The 21,775-nt window shown below is 45.0% G+C and overlaps 1 protein-coding gene across 1 annotated transcript in view; it reads left to right on the top strand.

Moving 5' to 3' along the window:
- The window catches only part of LOC142258477 (deubiquitinase DESI2-like), a 104,494-nt gene that overhangs the window by 57,813 nt on the left and 24,906 nt on the right, over positions 1-21,775 (top strand). Inside the window, exon 2 of the mRNA XM_075331097.1 lies at positions 20,651-20,723. Within this exon, the coding sequence (XP_075187212.1) occupies positions 20,651-20,723 (73 nt within the window). The remainder of the gene's footprint in view (positions 1-20,650; positions 20,724-21,775) is intronic.

Below are 21,775 nucleotides of genomic sequence, written 5' to 3'. Positions count from 1 at the left end.
AATACAGCTTTAGAACACAAAAAAACTGTAATAAATTGTAAATATGTAATATATATTGTATTACATATTTACAGTTTATTACAGTTTTTTGTGGTGAAGTACCAGCAGTAGGTTTGGTCAAGGGTCACCATCTTCCCTATCCCTAGACACAGGGTTTCCCTTCCGTATCACTTGCTACTTCCCTGTACCTAGCGTGACACCAAAAGGATGATACCCAATGGCACCAACCCTCTCTGCAGCCCAGGTTGGGGGGAATAAACTCTAAAGTACAAAAGGTTATAGCTATCCCGGTACCCAGGATTGTCAGATTATCTCATTAGAGACTTCCCATGACTCGTCTCCATCAGATGATCACAGGCCCGTATATGATGTACATGGTTGTCCTTTTGTTCCTGGAGAAAATGTTATGCCAAGTTCATGACATCATCCAATCTGTATATTGCACTACAACTGTGCATTATTTATTTCCGTCCCTTCTTTTCACTTCACGGAGACATTTCTCCTAGTAATTACAACCTAAGTGTGGTGAAGAGGCGAGGCATTACAGGCTTCCCGTCATTTACCTCTATGTTGAGTGCACACAATATTCATCTGTTCTCATCGGAATAAACAGCTGTCATAATATGTTGTTACGGCAAGAAACACAAAGAAGCTAAAAGTCACCTTGTAAGGAGCCGAGAAACAGTATTTATATATCTGAGCCTTTTCTAGAAGCGCCGTGCGTGGGTGACACTTCATTACTGAACTGTTCTCCTTGTACAGTTTAGAAAAAAAATATAGAAAAGACTTCAGTGCATTATTTATACCTTGTAAGAATCCAGAGAGGAAGCCCGAGTCGGCACCCGCAGTATCCAAGATATGTGCAGCTACTTCATCTTTTTTATGCCTATTCAGGTGATCCATACAAAAGATCAAAAGTGATTTATATACTATACTAGCTGTAGCACCCGCCATTGCCCAGGATAGTCTGTCTCTCTGTGTCTGTCTCTCCGTGTCTGTCCCCATCTGTCTTTGTCTGTTTCTTTTTGTCTGTCTGTCTCTTTCCCCGTCTGTCTTTCCCCGTCTGTCTCTTTCCCCGTCTGTCTCTTTCCCCGTCTGTCTCTTTCCCCGTCTGTCTCTTTCCCCGTCTGTCTCTTATAATCTTTTTATACTATGACTGTCCTTTGCTGCATATAACAACCAATCACAGCTCCTATTGATAACCCGTAGCTCCTAGCTCCATTGACTTTAATGGAGGCAGTTTTTTTGGAGAGTAACTGTAAAGCGCGGGATTAAATTTTCCCGTCAAAACATAGTCTACAACGTTCCCTGAGTCACATGAGGCGTCTGTGCAAAATTTCGTGATTGTAAATGCAACAGTGCGGATTCCTTTAGCGGACATATACACATACATACACTCAGCTTTATATATTAGATGTATAACAGATACTTCTACATGTACTCATATACTGACTACATTTGGGACATCCCTCATTGGGAATCTATATAATAAGATGTTCATACATCAGGTTTTCAGACTCACACATTAGACACACGTCTGAAGATGTTGGAAAATGAACTTTACATAATGTGTTACTGTATGGTGTCACATTAGCCAAGGAGCCCTCATTGTCTTTTATCTGTTACATTCAAGGTCTCAGTAGACCTTAGCTCCTGTGAACAAAGTGTCCACTGTCAACATATGACTTAAGGGGTTGGGTGACTGTTCATGTGAACAGCTAAGACAGCCCCCTTCTCTGTCTATAGATCACTTCCTGGAACACTTTTCAGCAGACTCCTTATCAGCAGAGGCAGGATTACAATGGCTGATAGCATCTCTGTTCACAGCAGATTACACAGGGTACATCAAACTCTGCTCCTTCTCCCTTCACAATGACCTTTGCACAAACTCATTAGATGCTCCAATACAGAAAATAGTTCAGGGTCTGACCATTGTGGCTATGTACATGTATTGTTTCCTGAAACTAGAAGATATTAGAGTCTAAAAAAGCCAAATTGGCCAGTGTGAAAATTGCAAGACACATATATGATTTTTAGTTATTTTTTCTTCAAATTCTCTTTATTAAATTTTAAGATAACAAAAACATACAGAATCTTCAAACAAATTAACCGTTGTATGATATTAGGTTACAGGTATTAATCCCTGAAACTCTCAACCCTCCCCCCACCCCCTAATTTTTATTTTTTGAAGGGAACTTGTCACTATATTTGTTCCCTATAAGCTGAGGCCACCACCAGTAAGTCCTTATATACAGTATTCTAGAACACTGTATATAAATACCCAGGTCGCTCTGTAGAAGATAAAAACATTTTTATTATACTCTCCTGCAGGAAGGGGAGGGGAGGTTCGATGAGTGTCCCTCATCATGATCCAGGTGACTCATATCTGCTTGTGATCACCGTCCTTTTTCCTTGCTAATGTCATCCACACAGAGTCCTCCATTGAGGTCCTGCGCATGCGCACTTCTCTCTGCCCTGCTGAACGCTTATCAAAGTATTGTAGTGCGCATGTGCGGGCGTTCTGTGACCTTTTCCCGTGCCTGCGCATAATAGTACTTTGCTCTGCTCGGCGCAGGACAGAGAAAAGAGAGCGTGCGCAGGAGGGCAATGGAGGACTCTTTGTGGATGATGTAGGATGCGTCATCCACACGAAGCAAAAAAGAGGATGGCAATCACAAGAATAGAGGAGGCGTAAGGTGAAGACCAGAGACGCCCTTTGGACCCGACTTCCTTGCAGGGAAGTACAATAAAAGCGGTTTTTTTATGCTCTACAGAGTGGCATGGGCTCTTAAATACCGTATTCTAGAATGCTGTATATAAGGGCTCATTGGTGGTGGCCGCAGCTTATAGGGGATAATTTTCATGACAGGTTCCCTTTAAAAAGATTGTGATACGTTAAAAAAAAAAAACAAAAAAAAACCACAACAAAAAAAGCAACAAAAATCTGATTTAAACATTAGGTCGTTATCTTCTGATAACTTTCCTTTAAGTCTGTGTATTGGTAAAAACCTTTGTTTTGTGATGGATGTAACCTGCTGAGCGGTAAACTGCACCCTCACAATAAGAGAAAACGTTTCAGTGATGGATGATTAAGTAGAAAGTGATAAAAACCATCCAATAAGACAAGATTCAGATCTAAAAAAAGCACATTGCATTGTTTAGTGCTGCCGGCCCTCGTACATTAGATACAGATCTGCTGACTTTGCTAAAAAATGGTGAGCTGTGAGTTACGAGTGGTCAGAAACAACGAGAAACCTTTATACATCGCGTGCTTTCCTTGTTTACACAGTCGAAAAACGATAAGTATTGGATAAGAAAATTTTGTATGAAGGCTGATCAACATTTCTTCCTTAAGGCGTAGTATAAATAATGTAAAATAATAAGATTAAAAATGTTGGCTTCCATAGCAAGCACACAGTTTGTATGTTTTCCCGGTGTTTGCGTGGGTTTCCTCCGGGTTTTTTGATTTCCTTCTACTCTCCAAAGACATCCTGATAGGGAATGTAGATTGTGAGCCCCAATAGGGACAGTGATGATGATGTCTGTACAGCGCTGTGGAATATGTTGGCGCTATTTAAGCGAGCGTAATAAATAAAATGTAAATTTGCTTTAACCTAAGGATTGACCTTTTGGGCTTTTTTTTGTGTTTGTACGTTTTGCCCTCTACTCCTTGTTACAAGAACCATAACTGTTTTTGTATCTTCCTTGGACACAACCACAATGAATTTTTTGTTTTCTGGATGAGTTGTAATTTTCAATGACACCGTTTGTTTTACCAATATACTGAAAAATAGGGGGAAAAAAAAAATCTAAGTGCTGTAAAAGGGTGAAAACAAACTCCAATTCCGCCATTGTTTTTTCGGTTTAGCTTTGACTGTGTTCAGTCTGCGGTAACAATTATTTGATAATGTGGATTCCAAAGTGGAAGCTCGAAACAAAGGTTCCCTCACAGAGCGTCCCTGACCTTGGAAGGCCTCGTGCAAGCATCTCTCAAATGAAAAACAGACTTATTTTCATCAGTAATTAGTCAGTGCGTGCTGTTTGTACCATCAGTCATTTTCTCATATGCCTCCCCCGATTGGTGGACACAGACAGAAGAGGGCCCCTGTGCAAGAACAGTATATGAGCCCTTTCAGTCCAAAAACTCATTAAAATGCAGAATTCCACCTGTTTTCGAGGTTGAATTAGGCCCCCAACCTCTTGGGCCCCTGTGAGGCTACACCAATGATATGTCCGCCCCTGCCTCCCCTCAAAAAACAAAACTGTAAAGCTTCTCCTACCCATTACAATATAAAAATTGGGCAATACATCAATCGTATCCGTTGGCTGTCCATGGTTTTTATGGACTCATTATCCAGTGTGATCGACTTTGATCCGTGACTCAGATCAAAAGCTAAGGCTAGTTTCACACTTGCGTTGAACGGCATCCGTTGCATTGCGTTGTGTAACGGATGCAATGGATGCGTTGCATATAGTGGCACAACGGAATGCAACGGATTGTACAAAACAACGGAATCTGCTTTTTTTTACAGTTTACCGGCGGCAGACTATTGTGAACGATCAGCTGATCACCCGGCTGCCGGGCGATCAGCTGAGCGCTCTCAAAAGCCGGGCGATCAGCTGATCGCTCTCAAAAGCCGGCTGCCGGGCAATCAGCTAATCGCTCTCAAACGCCGGGCGATCAGCTGAGCGATCTCAAAAGCCGGCTGCCGGGCGATCAGCTGATCGTTCGGCCACCAAGAGACAAATTAAAGTTTCTATGATTAAAAAAAAAAAGATGAGCATGTGCAGTGAAAAAATAAAGGATTCCGCCGCTCAAAAAACGCTACATGCTGCATTCCCTCCGCCCGACGGTCACCGACAAAACAACTGATGTGCCGCCGGGCGGATGCACTGCAAGACCACCCGTTGCAATCCGCCCTTAATAGAAGCCTATGAGGAATTAATGGATCCCTGCAACGGTTACCGTAATTCCTCAAGGCGGCAGATTGCAATGGATGCCGCACAACGCAAGTGTCAAACTAGCCTTAGATGGTTTTTTTTGTGGACACGGTCTCGGATAGAAGGGTACACAGTGGACATGAAATTTAAGACACATTTTTTCCACCTTTTAATTCCACCTTCTCGTTGCTTCCTACAATGCCCTCTCATTCTGGATTTTAATCAAGCAGATGTGCTATTAACACATTTTAATTTGCATTCACAGTGTAGTCATTAAAAGGCTTTTTTGGATTTGCATGTCGTAGCGTGAATAATGGAGAAAAGCTGATTGGGTAAGGTTGATTGAAGCTCTTGACTTGTAAATATGTTCTTGTGATAGAGCTTACATAGTGGACACAAAAGAATCTTCTCATCTATCTTTAATTTTAATGTTTGTGTCCTACGCGAGCCATTATGCTATTTAGAGAGGTGGGGGGGGGGGGGGGTGTTACCTGTAATCCCAGAACCTTCATAAAAAAAAATCTACAGAAATGGCAAGGGGTTGACTTTAAATGTATTATATCAATACCACTTTAGAGTTTCACATATCAGCGTTAGGGGTACTTTGCACACTATGACATCGCAGCTGCGATGTCGGTGGGGTCAAATCGAAAGTGACGCACATCCGGCGTCGCTGTCGACATCGGAGTATGTGAATCCTTTTTGATACGATTAACGAGCGCAAAAGCGTCGTAATCGTATCATCGCTGTAGTGTCGGTCATTTTCATAATTTCGCTGCTGCGACGGTACGACGTTGTTCCTCGTTCCTGCGGCAGCACACATCGTTGTGTGAGAAGCCGCAGGAGCGAGAAACATCTCCTTACCTGCGTCACCGCGGCCCACGCCGGCTATGCGGAAGGACGGAGGTGGGCGGGATGTTTACGTCCCACTCATCTCCTTAGGAAGGAGGCGGGTCGCCGGCCAGAGCGACGTCGCAGGGCAGGTAAGTGCATGTGAAGCTGCCGTAGCAATGATGTTCGCTACGGCAGCTATCACAAGATATCACAGCTGCGACAGGGGCGGGGACTATTGCTCTCGGCATCGCAGCAATCGGCCTGCGATGTCGTAGTGTGCAAAGTACCCCTTACACTCTGGCCCGCAAATGGTCCACTTTAAAGGGGTTGTCCACCCCTGTCGAAATTTCTGGCAAGCTCTGAAGCCGTCATGCGGTGTTCTGCTCTATACTCACCGGGTGTCATGGTGACTTCTGACCCTGTTCACACGGCAGAGTCTGACACGCCACCTGGTGCATTTCAGTTGCTCAGTCTGAGCTCGGCATCAGCCGGTTTTGTGCTTACTGGTGATCGGTCTAGCACATGTTAATTGCTGCTGGCTGGTGAATTGCTGCTAGGGTCACAGGTTGCTGAAGACCTATCACAGCCGCCTCCGTTCTTTAAAAGATGGTAGATGCCGATAGCTCTAGCGATACTGGTCATAGTGCTTTGTGATGTAGCTATTAGTGAACCATTGAGTATTATTTGGTGTGCAGTGGAAATATCCTCGTTGTTTGTTTATTTCCTCCCTGCACTTTATTTCTCCCTGAGCACGTATTGTGTTTACCCCTGTGTTTGCTTGCAGTGAGTTTGTGTTTGGTTTTCCCCTGTCTGTCTGTTTTTGTGGGATTCATCACTCCTGTCCTGGTCCTCCCCGGTAGCGAGGGGGTATTAGACCAGGGCTGATCAGGATTCAGGGCTACGCTGGCGGTCCAGACCTCTTCACCATCTGAAGTTCTTTTGGAATAAGGGACAGCTTAGGGTCCCTAGCCTGAGAGCCAGTCTAGGCGCCCCCATTCAAGTTACTGTGTCACACCCCGTAATAGTAGCTTGCTGAATCTAAGCAATGACAAGCAAAGACACGTCCTAGCGGTGTGTACCATATTTTCCGGCGAGGATTGGGCGTATAAGACGACCCCCAACTTTTCCAGTTAAAATATAGAGTTTGGGATATATCATATATAATCAAGTATAAGGCTATGTGTCCACGGTAGAATGTACCTGCGGATTTTTCTGCATCAAAATCCGCAGCTTTCCCCCGGATTTGACGCGGATTTGACGCGGATTTGATGCGGATTTCGTTGCGGATTTTGATGCGGATTTTGTCCATTGTACTTTATTGTGTTTCAGAATAAAGCTTAGTCTGTTTTGAAGGAAAAAAAAGGCTCTTTATGTCATTTCCTGTCCCAACCCTCCTTTCTTCTCCATTATCCATTTTGTAATAAAGGGGCAGAAATGTTTAAAGGGAACCTGTCGCCACTTTTTTTGTAAAAAGCTGTGGCTAACACCACTGTGCTCTTATATACAGCATTTTAACAGGCTGTATATAATAACCCAGTGGTGGTGGCCGTAGCTTACAGCCAAAAAATGTGGTGCCATGTTCCCTTTCACTGGTATTTTTTAAAAAAAAAAAAATGTGCTCCGCTGTATTTTCACTGTCCAGCCCGATGCAAGCAAGCAACTGAGGGCTGTGCTTCTCAGCGGGATAAGGCTGAAGCATTCTCTGCCCCTCCCGCTGAGAAAAACAGTCCTCAGCTGCCCCTGAAAATGGCGGCTCCGTTGTGAAGCGCCATTCACAGGTGCTGTACCGAGGCTCATCCAGCTGCCCTGATGCATTGGCTGGCTGGGTAATATATTACGGGGTTAATGCCAGTTTTCTGCAAACTGGCACTAAGCCCGAGGTTCATAATGTCATGCCTGTGTAGACACGGCCATTATGAACCTCCATTTGGTACTAAATAAAAGAAAACACTTTTTGAAAAATTTTATTTGAAAGAAAAACACACACACATCCCTGGTTGCCATCTTTATTACTCCCTGAATCCCTTAATCCAGGACAATTGTAATCACTGGTTTGCTCTCTGCCGGCTGCTGTGAGCGGCAGAACTCACTGGCCGGGTCAGCTCAGTTCATAGCTGAGCCCAGGTCACAGCGTCAGCCGGTCACAGCAGCCGTCAGTGTATTAAATGCTGCACAGCTCTCTTCCGGCAGCTGGGAACGTCTGACGTCAGAGCCCTGGTCAGCTGACTTAATTCGCGATCGCGGGCGGGTCAGCTGACTGCACACCGACCAGCTGACATGCCGGGCTCCGATGTGCACTCATGTGACCCGGGCATGGACGTCAGCCGGTACCAGCAGCCGGAATAGAGCTTTGCAGCATCTCGAACACTGACGGCTGCTGGGACCGGCTGACGTCCGTGCCCGGGTCACATGAGTGCACATCGTCAGCTGACCCGCCTGCGCTCGCGAATTAAGTCAGCTGACCAGGGCTCTGATATCAGACGTTCCCAGCTGCCGGAAAAGAGCTGTGCAGCATTTAATAATACACTGACGGCTGCTGTCACCGGCTGACGTCAGTGCCCGGGTCAGCCGGGTGCACATCGGAGCCCGGCTCGGAGTTGTCATGGATTATCGTCGGGGGATTCAGGGAGTAATAAAGATGGCAACCAGGGATGTGTGTGTGTTTTTCTTTCAAATAAAATTTTTCAAAAAGTGTTTTCTTTTCTTTAGTACCAAACGGAGGTTCATAATGGCCGTGTCTACACAGGCATGACATTATGAACCTCGGGCTTAGTGCCAGTTTGCAGAAAACTGGCATTAACCCCGTTATTACCCAGCCAGCCAATGCATCAGGGCAGCTGGATGAGCCTCGGTACAGCACCTGTGAATGGTGCTTCACAACGGAGCCGCCATTTTCAGGGGCAGCTGAGGACTGTTTTTCTCAGCGGGAGGGGCAGAGAATGCTTCAGCCTTATCCCGCTGAGAAGCACAGCCCTCAGTTGCTTGCTTGCATCGGGCTGGACAGTGAAAATACAGCGGAGCACATTTTTTTTTTTTTAAAAAGAATTGTGAAAAAAGACCTGGGATCCTGTTTTGCCAGCTAAAAGCAAGCAGCCTGTAACTAGCTGCTTTTAGCTGGCAATCCAGAGTCCGGACACAACACGACTACACTGCCACTACTCTACACTACAAAATGGTGAAACTTCCTCTTCCTGAACTATCCTACATCACTTCCTGCGGATTTGTTTGTGAAATCCGCACCAAATCCGCAGGAAAAAGAGCCTGTGGGAACAGACCTGCGGATTTCTTGCGGATTTTACACCTTGCATTGACTTGCATGTTAAAAATCCGCAACAAAATCCGCAACAATAATTGACATGCTGCAGATTTTTCCGGATCAAAATCCACGGAAAATCCGCCGCGGAAAAATCCGCAGCATGGGCACAGCATTTCCAAAATGCCATTGAAATGGCTTGCAAGTGCCGCTGCTGCAGATTTTCGGCAAATCCGCGGTAAATCCGCGGCAAATCCGCGGCAAAATCCGCGGTAAATACGCAGCGTGGGCACATAGCCTAAGCCGACCCAAGTAATGTGCCCATTGTTTAGTAATGTGCCCATTGTTTAGTAATGTCCCCTGCAGTAATGTCCCCTGAAGTAATGAGCCGATTGTTTAGTAATGTGCTCATTCTTGTCCCCCCTTGTAGTAATATACCCATTGTTTAGTAATGCCCTCCTACTGGTCCCCCTCTTGTCCCCTATTATGCTGTTGTTTACACACAATAAACATTATTCTCACCTCTCCTCCGTTCCCGCGGTGACCTCAGCTGCTTCTTGTAGACCGCAAGGCACATAGACACCTCCATGATAGTGTCCGATGCACGGGGCTGCTGTCTGCCGTCATGGCTTTACTGCACTTGAATGCTTTGCGGTGCTGTACAGCATTCAACTGCAGTAAAACAGACGGCGGCGGCGGCCCCGTGTACAGGACGCTATCATGTATGAGTGCTTCTTGCAGACCGCAGGCCCATAGACCCCGCCATGATAGCATCCTGTACACGGGGCCGCCACCACTGCTGCCATCAGCGCTTTACTGCAGTTAAATGCTTTACGGCACCGCAAAGCATTCAACTGCAGTAAAGCCATGACGGCAGTGGTGACCCCATGTACAGGACACTTTCGCGGAGGGGTCTATGGGCCTGTAGTCTGCCAGAAGAAACTGAAGGCACCGCGGGAACGGAGGACAGGTGAGAATAATGTTTATTGTGTGTAAGAAGGGGACCGTTAGGAGGACATTACTAAACAATGGGCTCATGTAGGACCGTGGACCGCCGTATAAGACAACCCCCGACTTTTGACAAGATTTTGGGGTTAAAAAGTCGTCTTATATGCCTGAAAATACGGTACATAGTTGCAGTCACGTGTTGATCAGAGGCTCCGCTGCGTCTCTACGTTTTATTGAGAGAAGCAGTGGAGACTCTAGCCGAAACCGACAACTATACAAATCACATTTTAGTGGTCACCCAATGATCGCTGGACCCTCTAAGCCCAGGGGTTAGTAATGGAAAGGCATCTATCAAACACCCCCTTTACTAACCCGGTAAGTATACAGTTCATAAAACACACACAATCAGCAAAAATATAGCTTATTTGAAAAGAGACTCCCCCACACTCACTTGTTCACCAATTTATTTATTAAAAATAAATCATTGATGTTCCGACATAGTTCAATGGTGAAATGTCCCACAACGTCAATTGAATCCTATGAAGCTTTGTTCTGAGAATGTTCGAGGCTCCATAGGTCACTCCTGGTCAGCAGAAGACCTGGAATTTTTCATACTCTTGAGTATTTCTGTACCTGCCACTGATCACGAGTGACCTATGGAGCCTCGTTCTGAGACCCCCAGCAACCCGCAATCACATCAAGGGTGCATCATTTAGTGTATAAAATGGCATGCCTATGTCACTGCGTGTTAAATCCCGTTGTCAGAATTTAACAGCGGAATTTAACAGGTTAACAATAGCGGGCAGAGCTCTGCTCCACCCGTGATTGTTAGTGGTAGGTCCTGGCTGTAACAAAAACATCCATTAAGTGCAGGGTATGAAGTAAGCTCACCCCATGAGCCCGTTCCATATACACACTTCTAAGATGTGCCATAAATATACGGTGGATGTCGTGTTGGGGTTAATGCCTATGGATTTAGAATGGGATGTCATAGAACCGTGTGTAGGTGTCCCAATACTTTTGTCTCTACAGTGTATAAGTGTTTGCTCGATCTCTGATGTACCCTAGCACAGCGGCTACGCTTCAGATACCAGCAGTGAAATTAAAAAGTCACCCATGCTAAAAGAAATATCATCACATAGAGATAGCCGGTGGAAAGTCATTTATCAATGTTTCGGAAATCCAAAGCAGGTGCTGTGAATGTATCCGTATCAGGGAGCACCAGACCATAAAGCTTGGCGTGCAGTGGTGATGTGTTACCCGGTCTTATTGTGCTGCCTTATTTAATATTCTACGTTCTGATAAATAATATAGGATTTATCTTATGCTGGGTTTTATGTTAACTTGTAGTATTTTACCTAGTAAAAATTATCCAAGAACAACAATACAACGAAAACAAAGAACAACAATACAACGAAAACATACTATGCTTATCAATATCACTACTGAGATAAAAAGGAACCTAAACCATGATTTTGTCCTGGAGCTATGGAATTTAAGGTCAAGTCTTTAAAGTACCACTCCAGTCTTGTTTTATTCTTTAGAGCTGGAGTGCCGCTTTAAATCCAAGTCCACAGCCCCGTGTCATAAACTCATCTTCCGATTTCTTTACCATTTGTCGTTGCCGTTCCGGCCTAGCGACACTATCTTGTGACAGTAATTTCTGATTGGCCAGAGGTTACGTCACAAGCTCCCAATGCACCTCTATGAGGCCAGAACAAGGCCAGAATAAGGCGGGCTTTGCACGTTGCGACATCGCAAGCCGATGCTGCGATGTCGCACGCGATAGTCCCCGCCCCCATCGCAGGTACGATATCGTGTGATAGCTGGCGTAGCGAAAATTATCGCTACGCCAGCTTCACATGCACTCACCTGCCCTGCGACCGTCGCTCTGGCCGGTGACCCGCCTCCTTCCTAAGGGGGCGGGTCGTGCGGCATCATAGTGACGTCACACGGCAGGCGGCCAATAGCGGCGGAGGGGCGGAGTAAACATCCCGCCCACCTCCGTCCTTCCGCATAGCCGGCGGCGGCAGGTAAGGAGATGTTCCTCGCTCCTGCGGCTTCATACACAGCGATGTGTGCTGCCGCAGGAAGGAGGAACAACATCGTACCTGTCGCGGCACTGGCATTATGGAAATGTCGGTGAATGCAACGATGATACGATAACGACGTTTTTGCGCTCATTCATCGTATCATCTAACATTTACACAGTACGATGTCGAAAGTTACGCCGGATGTGCGTCACTTTCGATTTGACCCCACCGACATCGCACGTGCGATGTCGCAACGTGCAAAGCCGCCCTAAGGCTCTCATAGACTTGCATTGATTTGTGACTTCCAGTATGCTCCATGTGACACTGGGGAGTGCTGGCAGGTCAGAAATCACCGGAGCCTGACGGAACAGCTGTGATGGCAGGTGAAGCCACTGGAAGGTGAGTATCAGGCATGAGGCAGAGGGCTTGCATTTAAAGCACCACTCCAGCAGTGCAATAAAAAAAAACACGCTGGAGTGGTTCTCTAAACTAATTTATTGGGGATCAGCTTAGTACAACAGCCAGAAATACATAAAGAGAAATGAAAACTGCACATGAAATAATTGCTGTCCAGAAGGGTCTGACCCAGTAATTCTTTCTTCACTCCATAGAAGGAGTATACACATTCAGCTGGGATGATCTGGCAGAAATCGGTCATCTAAAGGCCCCGTTACGCGCAACGACATCGCTAACGAGATGTTGTTGGGGGTCACAGAATTCGTGATGCACATCCGTCCTCGTTAGCGATGTTGTTGCGTGTGACACGTACGAACGACCGCTAGCGATCACAAATACTCACCTAGTCGTTGATCGTTGACACATCGTTCAAATCCCAAATATCGTTTATGGTGCTGGACACAGGTTGTTCGTCGTTCCTGAGGCAGCACACATCGCTACGTGTGACACCCCAGGAACGACGAACAACACCGTACCTGCGTCCTCCGGCAACGAGGTGGGTGTCACTTTCCTGTGGCTGCTCTCCGCCCCTCCGCTTCAATTGGACGGCTGCCGTGTGACGTCGCTGTGACGCTGCACAAACCGCTCCCTTAGAAAAGAGGCAGTTCGCCGGCCACAGCGACGTCATTAGACAGGTAAGTTCGTGTGACGGGGACTAGCGATATTGTGCGCCACGGGCAGCGATTTGCCCGTGACGCACAAACTACGGGGAATGAGTGCTTTTATGAGCGACCTCGCTAGCGACGTCGCTGCGTGTAAAGCCCCCTTTACCTATAGTTATTTTCCATGCAAAGCTGGAGTGAGAAGACCATAGGTTCTCTCAAGCTAGAGAATCGGCCAATTATGCTAATATCACTCGGCTCAAGCTCTGATCAGAGTTGGAGCTGAGTGTCAGTTCACTGTGATCAGATTCTCTTGCATAAGAGAATCGTATCATAGGTGCATAGAAGACTGAGTACTTAATTTCTCCATTGTCTATGTCCGCGTAAATTGGACTGCACAAGGATTACAACCCAGCATAGTCCGATATTTTGCACATGCCCATAGACTTGAATAGGTTTGCGTCGTCTGATTTACGCTGCCAATCGCAGCATGTTGCAATTTATTTTTCATGCCAAATTGACTTGAGAAATTGGCATGAGAAAAAAAAGCGTTGGTCGGCACTTACCCATAGTAATATTGGTCTGAGGGCTACCCGATAAATCATCAGACAGCACTCGGTCATGTTATACGCTCGTGTGAGTGAGCCCCTATAGTCTATGTAGATAAGTTTGGGAGCACTGAAATGAACAAGACACAGTTAAACTCAACTGTATTCCCCCTTCCGCCACAGGAACCTTATCTGAAAGGTGTTAGTCATCTGTCCTTTCTAATCATGCAGGAGGTTGGTGTTACACGGAGTTTTGCACAAACTTTGCAGATTGTCATGGCGGCGTTTGGCGCTGTTCAGACTGCAGATTCTAACACTCCACCCAATGGTTTCTCTGGTGTCTGGGATCTACACAGGCAGACTCGGGCGTCAGACACCGCCTGCTATGTGCTGATTCATAGGCAGGCTAGCAAGAGTTAATCTTTGCTGGTCTGCTTGCTCATTTTGCCACATGTTATGGGGAGGCCTATCACATCTACTCACTTCCTACCGTATTAATTCTGGTTGACACCTTCCACCCATGCCAGCTATAGTTTATTCTATTTTGGTCTGTGAGGTATGGTGTCCCAGACTAAAGCCTGCTTTACACGTTACGATTAAGCATACGATATCGTATGTGATCGTACCCGCCCCCATCGTATGTGCGGCACATTTAATTTGTTGACCATGTCGCACAAACGATTATTTCCCGTCACACATACTTACCCTTCCATACGACCTCGATGTGGGCGGTGAACATCCACTTCCTGGAGTGGGAGGGATGTTCGGCGTCACAGTGACGTCACGCGGCAGCCAGCCAATAGAAGTGGAGGGGCGGAGATGAGCGGGACGTAAACATCCTGCCCACCTCCTTCCTTCCGCATTGCCGGCGGGAGCCGCGGGATGCAGGCAAGATCTGTTCATCGTTCCCGGGGTGTTACACACTGCGATGTGTGCTGCCTCGGGAACATTGACCAACCCGACGTACAATTTTTAGCTTTTGAACGACGTGCATGCGATTAACGGTTTTTCGTTCAATCGCAATCGCACGTAGGTTTTACAAGCTACAATATTACTTACGATGCCGGATGTGCGTCACTTACGATGTGACCCCGCCGACACATCGTAAGATTTATTGTAGCGTGTAAAGCCCATTTTACTGGTGATAGTTGTGCTCTTTGCTTGGTGTGGTTGTGGAATTTACCCCTGTTGTTTAGTAGCTTCCTCCTGGTCTTGTTTTTCTCCTGAACCGCTTATTGTCTTTACCTTTGTGTGTACCTGCTGTGTGACAGAGTTTTGGTTTTCCCTTGTCAATCTTTATCTGTGGGTTTCATTTCACTTCTGTCCCATCCCTCACAAGGAGGAATCAGATCAAGACTTGTCAGGAGCAGGACCAGGAAGGAGACTCAGGCCTTTCTACATTCAAGAGTATCCCTGAGATTAGGGATAGCACATTGCCTTCTAGCTTGAGGAGCATCTTAGGAGCCCCGATCCCCGCTATCACATAGTCAACGTGACATGTGGATCAGGAGATTAGGGATGTATCCTTACATAGCACACATTGAGAAATCCTAAGCAAGGGTGGGGGTGTGGTGTGTTTTTCTTTCTTTTGAGTGTTACTGACTGCCTATGTTTGGTCAGCATCATACAGGTAGAAGTCCATGCTCCCAATGAAAACTATCTGATAACACCTACTTAGACTTAAAAAAAAGTTAACTTAATAGGTGCAAAATACTTTGATTGCTAATATCTCCGCAATGGAGAGGAAAAACAAAACAAACCAAAAAATATATATATATTTTCTATCCCGCTCTGCAGCCACTATTACATTGGGTGTCCACTTAATGTGAAAATTTGGTGAAAGGTCCTTTATAAAGGCATTATAAAGGCATGATTGAACCATTAGACTATTACATATATGAGGCTTGGTAACACTTTGATCAGGTGCATTATTAAGGCTGTGCTGCTAGCTCCACAGAGTGATGATGATGATGATGATGATGATGATTGCCCATTACAGTTTTCCTTTCATATATCTCATAAGCCTAGCACGGAGATATATACTTGTGTAAAATTCCTATTTTTCCTTTCCTAGCCATGTATAGTATGGTATAGAAATACCCTGGTCAAGAGTCACTTATTGTCTTACCTAGACCTTATAACAATGTTCACACGCTGCGGAAAATTTCCGCTATGGATTGTGTTAAAAATCCACAACAAATGACAACCCAAACTTTTCAGTGGGGATTAATAGAACTAAATTCCTACACAAACATAGAGCAGATCATCCGATGATAACAGATTTTAGTACTCCAACTACTATTATACCTGTCAGTGACCTATTTCAGAACTCCCGCCCCCCCGACGCATGTTTTTTTTTTCACAGACAACTACGGAGCTATATTAGCTCTCTCCATCCACAGGGAAACATTTTTAGATCAGTGTTGCCCTTCGAGTTGCTCTGCAAGGTGAGGGACCCTCCAAAACATACTGTATCGCTGCTCTACAAAACTTTTATGGAAAGTAGAATTGTGTCAGTAGACCCACCCATCTTCTTCTCTAGATGGGAGGTCGATTTGGGCAGATCCCTGACTACAGAAGATAGAGCAAAAATTTTGCTCTTTACACAGAAATCTTCACTCAGCGCGTTGACCCAGGAGAGGGGGTACAAGATTCTATATAGATGGTACCGTTGTCCCACTGCTGTCCATGCGATGTTCCCAATGACTCCGGACACCTGTTGGAGATGCTTACGAGACAGAGGCTCATATATGCATATATGGTGGTCATGTGAATCCATTAGCGGCTTCTGGATGGCAGCATTTGATCTCATTAACTGGCTTTCAACACGCAGAGTCACTCCCTCCCCAGAGCTCACGCTTTTATTGCTCTGCAACTTTTCGATTTATAGATTAAAAAAAGTCTCCTTCGACACGTCCTACCGGCGGCAAGAAGACTCATACCTAGATTGTGGAAACAGACACAAACCCCTTCTAGGTTGGACTTGATCACAGAATTGAATTAGATTGGAGGAACTGATCGGACAGTCCACGGAAACATCAGTGAGAGTCCTAGACCTATGGACCCCATGGATCTTGTTCAGGGATTCGCCTGATAGAGACTCATGGCTAGCCGAGGGGGGACTAAGATGAGCAGGAACTGGTCCATCCCTGTTTGGGGGGGGGGCCCGCGCAGGCTGGATGACATTTTTTTTCCCTCGGACTTCCCTTATGTTTGTTCCCACTTGCTTAATCTGTGATCCTTCTTGTTCCTTCCTCTCAAGTCCTTGTTTAATTTTGCCCTTCCTACTCCTTTTCTTACTCAGATCTTACTAGCCTACTCACCATCTTAAAACCTCCTGAGCCTCCACGGAGGAGATGTTTATTTTATGTTAACTGTTGGGATATAAATTAGACTAATCATTTTGTAATTACATGCCTTCTCAATGTGATTACTCCATATACTGATACATTGATTTGCAATGTTGATGTTACTTTTTGAGTAAAATTATAATAAAACTTAATTTGAACTAAAAATCCACAACAAATGCGCAACATGGAATGGGCACTGTACAATACTACACTTCCCCTGCAGAGGCTGTTGAAGGGCTGATCTTCAGGGGTTAGAGTAAAGCTGCTTTCACACTACGTTATTTTAACATGCGTCATGAACTTTTTTTGCTGCAAAAGCGGATCCTGCTTTTACAGCAAAAAAACGCATGCAAACGCATGTGTTATTTTGCAGGATCCTGTCACTTTAAGTTTATGGGCAGGCATTGGAGTCATGTGATCGGGAGTGAGGGGAACTGAACGTGAGACTGGGAGCCATCTGACAGCTGCGGAGACTCATAACCAAGGTAAACATCGGGTAACTTGCTTGGATACCCGATATTTACATTGGTTACGAGCGTCTGCAGCTGCTAGGAGCCAGCTCCCTGCTCACGTAACCAAGATAAACATCGGGTAACTAAGATCGCGGTTACCCGATATTTACCTTGGTTACGAGCATCCTCCGCTCTCAGGCGGAGGAGAGTGGAGAGAGAGGGAGGGGGAGGTGGAGAGAGACTGATCACACCAGGCTGTTTTCTGGGCATGCTCAGTAGAGCAAGCAGGATCCTGTCTATCAGCATGCCAGCGTTCACATGCGTTTGCGTGCCGTTTAGTCAGGATCCAGCAATTTGCAGTATTTGGACGCAGCTCAAAAACGCTACAAGTAGCGTTTTTGAAGAAAGTTAAAAAACTGCAACTCGCTGGATCCTCACTATAACGCACGCAAACGCATGTGAACGCATGATGACGCGAGTCCATTGCAAATGCATTGAAATGAAAACGCATTTGCACTGGATCCGTTTTTGCGTTAAAAAAAGTTCATGACGGATGTTAAAAAAACGTAGTGTGAAAGCAGCCTTACTGGATGCACAGAAAAGGGTCACGTGCTGCAGTATCTATGGGTTTTTAGGTTACAATCCTATGATTATGGTTTTAAAACCAATATGTTAATTTATTTTTTAGCAATACTTTGCCCAGAGAAAGAGCTTTGCAAGAATATTTGGCTTAAGAATTCCAGTTCTGCTTCTAAATAGGATTTTCTAAGCTGTTGTCTTTGCCAATATGATGTATGTATGTGTAACGGGGGGCCAGAAATCCAACGACGCAATAAAACAAGACTCACAACAAGTATTTATTTTACAGACACAGGGAGTTGGCAAAGTAAGAGGGTAATCGATGAGCGGTACAAAAGTACAAATCAATTCACAGTTGGTGATATACACAATAGCAATCCACTGATCTATTACATAAAACTACTTAAGATTCTAGTTAACAGAGTTTACTAACGTTATCCCAATCCCAACCTATCAGGGAAGCGTCCGTGTCACGATAGTTTTGGTCAAAGCATTCCCTTTTGCAAAAAACCTCAAGATTTATACAACTGTATCTATTTACGTTGTACATTAAATTTGATGTTGCTGTGTTACAAGTTACTGCGCCACCAGTTCAACTTGGTAACTAACTTTACTTTCTTAGTACTGTACGTAAAGGCGGGAAGTAAAGGCCCGGCTCACTCGGAAACTGCCCTGGAGCAAATGTTCGGTTCCCGATCTTCAGTCATCAGTATTCAGTCTTTGGTACTTGACTCACGAAGTTTGATCCTCCTCTGGAACCAATGCTGAGTGTTCGGTCTTTGGTGCTTGTCCGCGAAGTCTGGTCTGCCTCTAGAACCGGTGCTCAGCCTTAGGTCTTCGGTGCTTGACAGCAAAGTCTGGTCTTCTTCTGGTAAACAGTATTCAGTCTTCGGGTTCCTCATTGTAATCAGTATGACTAAAGTCTTATTCAAATTCTGTTCGCTCCCGGGTACTTCCAATGCAGTCAACATGTGCTTTCTTTGCTGTGTACATGTTGAACTCCTTGCTAATCGTGGCACCAACTCCTCCTCTTATCTGCTGGCCTGGCCTTTTATATTTTGTTACTGCGCCACAGTTGTCACCCCCTTCAAATCCTTCTCTCAAGGAAACACACTCTTCACACTTTAGTCCCTGTTGGTTTTGTCCCAACAGTAGATAGGTGATGTTTGTTTGCAAGTACTGTGGAACGTTGGACACGAGCATCTTCTGTTTCCAATAGATAGGAATACTACCTATATCGTGTTTAATCCTGACAGATGTTTCAAATGGTTCCAAAAAAACCTACAAATGCAAAATGTAGGTAGAACATTACCAGAACATTTCTGGTTTAGTATTTTTTCCGTAATTGATTCATCTATGAAAAAGACCACAGAGAACTAGAAGTGAAAATTATATACTCACCTAGTATTCTAATTCCTGTAAATTACATTTTCAATATCATTAGACGTTCACTGTGATTTCATTAGCAGCTGGGATAGAAAGATTGCTGGATGTAAGGTGTTTTATGAGTAAGCAATAGTATGGGGGAAAAAAAACAACATTTTGCTCAGATGGCTGGATAAATAACAAAATGTTTTATAAAATGGGCATCCCTAACATGATGATAGGTCATCAATATGGGATCAGTAGGGGTCCAACACCCTCATCAATTAGTGGATATCGGCTCGGCGTCATGACAACTGTAGGATAGCAGGGAACTGGGGCTCCTAAGCTGACCCTCAAGCTAGGGGGGCCTCTGCTCTCTCTAACGTCAGGGATATTCCTAATAATGGAGAGGCCTGAGTCTCCTTCATGGGTCTGTTGCTGACCAGTCCTGATCTTATTCCCTTTCCCCCTCCCCCCAGGGAGGGACAGGACAAGAGTGTGTTGATAACCACAGAAACAGACAGACAGGGGAACCAAAACTCTATTACTCAGCATGCACACACGGAGGTATCAGACAATAAGAGATTAGAAGGAAAACAAGAGCAGGGAGGAAGTACAAAACAGGGGTACACTCCACAACCACACCAAGCAAAAGCAACACTTTCACCAAAAAGTCCAGGATACCAAAAGCTCATAGGTAAACACACTAACCTATAGCTGGCATGGGTAGAAGATTTCATCCAGTATAAATAGAAGGGGAGCAGATGTGATTGGGTTCCCCACCACATGTGATCAAAGGAGCCTAACAAGGATACTAAAAGGAGATTACCCCTTGCTGCCCTGTCTATGAATCAGCACACAGCAGGTCAATGCCAGTGTCTGCCACTGTTGATCCCATACACCAGAGAAGCCATCGGGGAAGGGTCAGAATCTGAATATGAACAGAGCCTGAGGCTGCTATGACAGTCCTCAAAGTTTGTACAAACCTCCGTGTGACACTCGGGCAGCAGCCAAATCTAAAGAAATGAATGGAACAGAACTGCTTAGTGGCCACGGATGAGTCCTATTTAATTATCTACCTCTAACTTGCCTAAACCAAGAAAAGTTCACCGATCTACTGTAATGTACTGTATATCTTAAGGGTCTCTTCCCTGTAAAGGAAAGTGAAAGGGTTTTAGTTTAATAATTTGCTTATACAATATTCCCAATATTACCCTACAGCACAACAGAATAATCCTTTGACTTCTAATGATGAGTAATCAACAAATATTTCCCATTTATTCTTCCAGTACTGGATTAATGAATACACCTCAACATTGGGAATTGGAGTGTTTCATTCCGGGATAGAAATCTATGGGAGAGGTAAGTGACAGCTTTTTGTGTTTGCCATTTATTATGATTGTTTTCATTTATCTTGCCTGTTGTAAAATGATCCTACACTAAAGGCCCCGTTACACGCAACGACATCGCTAACGAGATATCGCTGGGGTCACAGAATTTTTGACACACATCCAGCGTCGTTAGCGACGTCGTTGTGTGTGACACCTACGAGCGACCGCTAACAATCCGAAAAACGGCAAAAGTCGTTGATTGTTTGTTTTTTTTTTTGTTTTTTTTTTAAATTCTTTATTTTAAAGCCAAACTCGTATCAAACAATACATCTCCTGCTCCCAACTGGGACGCAGGTATTATTACAGAAATGACGGTAGAATATATACAAACAATAAGCACACATATGCAATTCCCATCCCCGCTACTACTCAAGTCTGGCCCAATTTACATATTTTATAAGCCGACCCAACCTAATGTAAGTAGGGAGAAGAGCGAAGAAAAAGAAATCAAGCCTGAAAAAAGATTGAAGGATTGTAGAGAAAGAAAGAAATAAAGAGAGGGGTAGGAGAAGAGAGCAGGAGAGAAGATCAGGGAGTAGTGTAGAGAGGAAGAAAGAGAGGGGGAGAAAGAATGCGAGAAAAAAAAAAAAAAAGGGGGGTGGAGGAGGATAAATCACGAATCCTGAGGTTCAGAGAACAAGTCCGCGTACTCCGCCGAGTAGGTGAACTCCATCCATGGGAACCATGTCCTATAAAAGTCTTCCTGGCGATCATTAATAGAGGATGTCAAATCCTTCATATACATCAGATCGTTAATCCGCGAAACCCACTGTGTCACCGTGGGGGGGGTATTAGACTTCCAACCAAGCGGAATGCAAGACCTGGCAGACATGACCAGAAATCTAAGCAAAGATCTCCTATATTTAGAGACCGGGAGTTCGGATAGCTGTAGAATGAATAGCTCCGGACCCATTTTTTCAGTAGTACCGGTCACTCGTCTGATTACCTCCCCCACTTCTGACCAAAACCGCTGCAGAGAAGGGCAAGACCAAAAAATGTGCACAAAATCACCCTCCCCCTGAC

Source organism: Anomaloglossus baeobatrachus, chromosome 12, assembly GCF_048569485.1.
Source record: "Anomaloglossus baeobatrachus isolate aAnoBae1 chromosome 12, aAnoBae1.hap1, whole genome shotgun sequence".
Classification (NCBI taxonomy): domain Eukaryota; kingdom Metazoa; phylum Chordata; class Amphibia; order Anura; family Aromobatidae; genus Anomaloglossus; species Anomaloglossus baeobatrachus.
The sequence above is the reverse complement of the archived record's forward strand: the minus strand, read 5'-3'. Positions and strand labels throughout refer to the sequence as shown.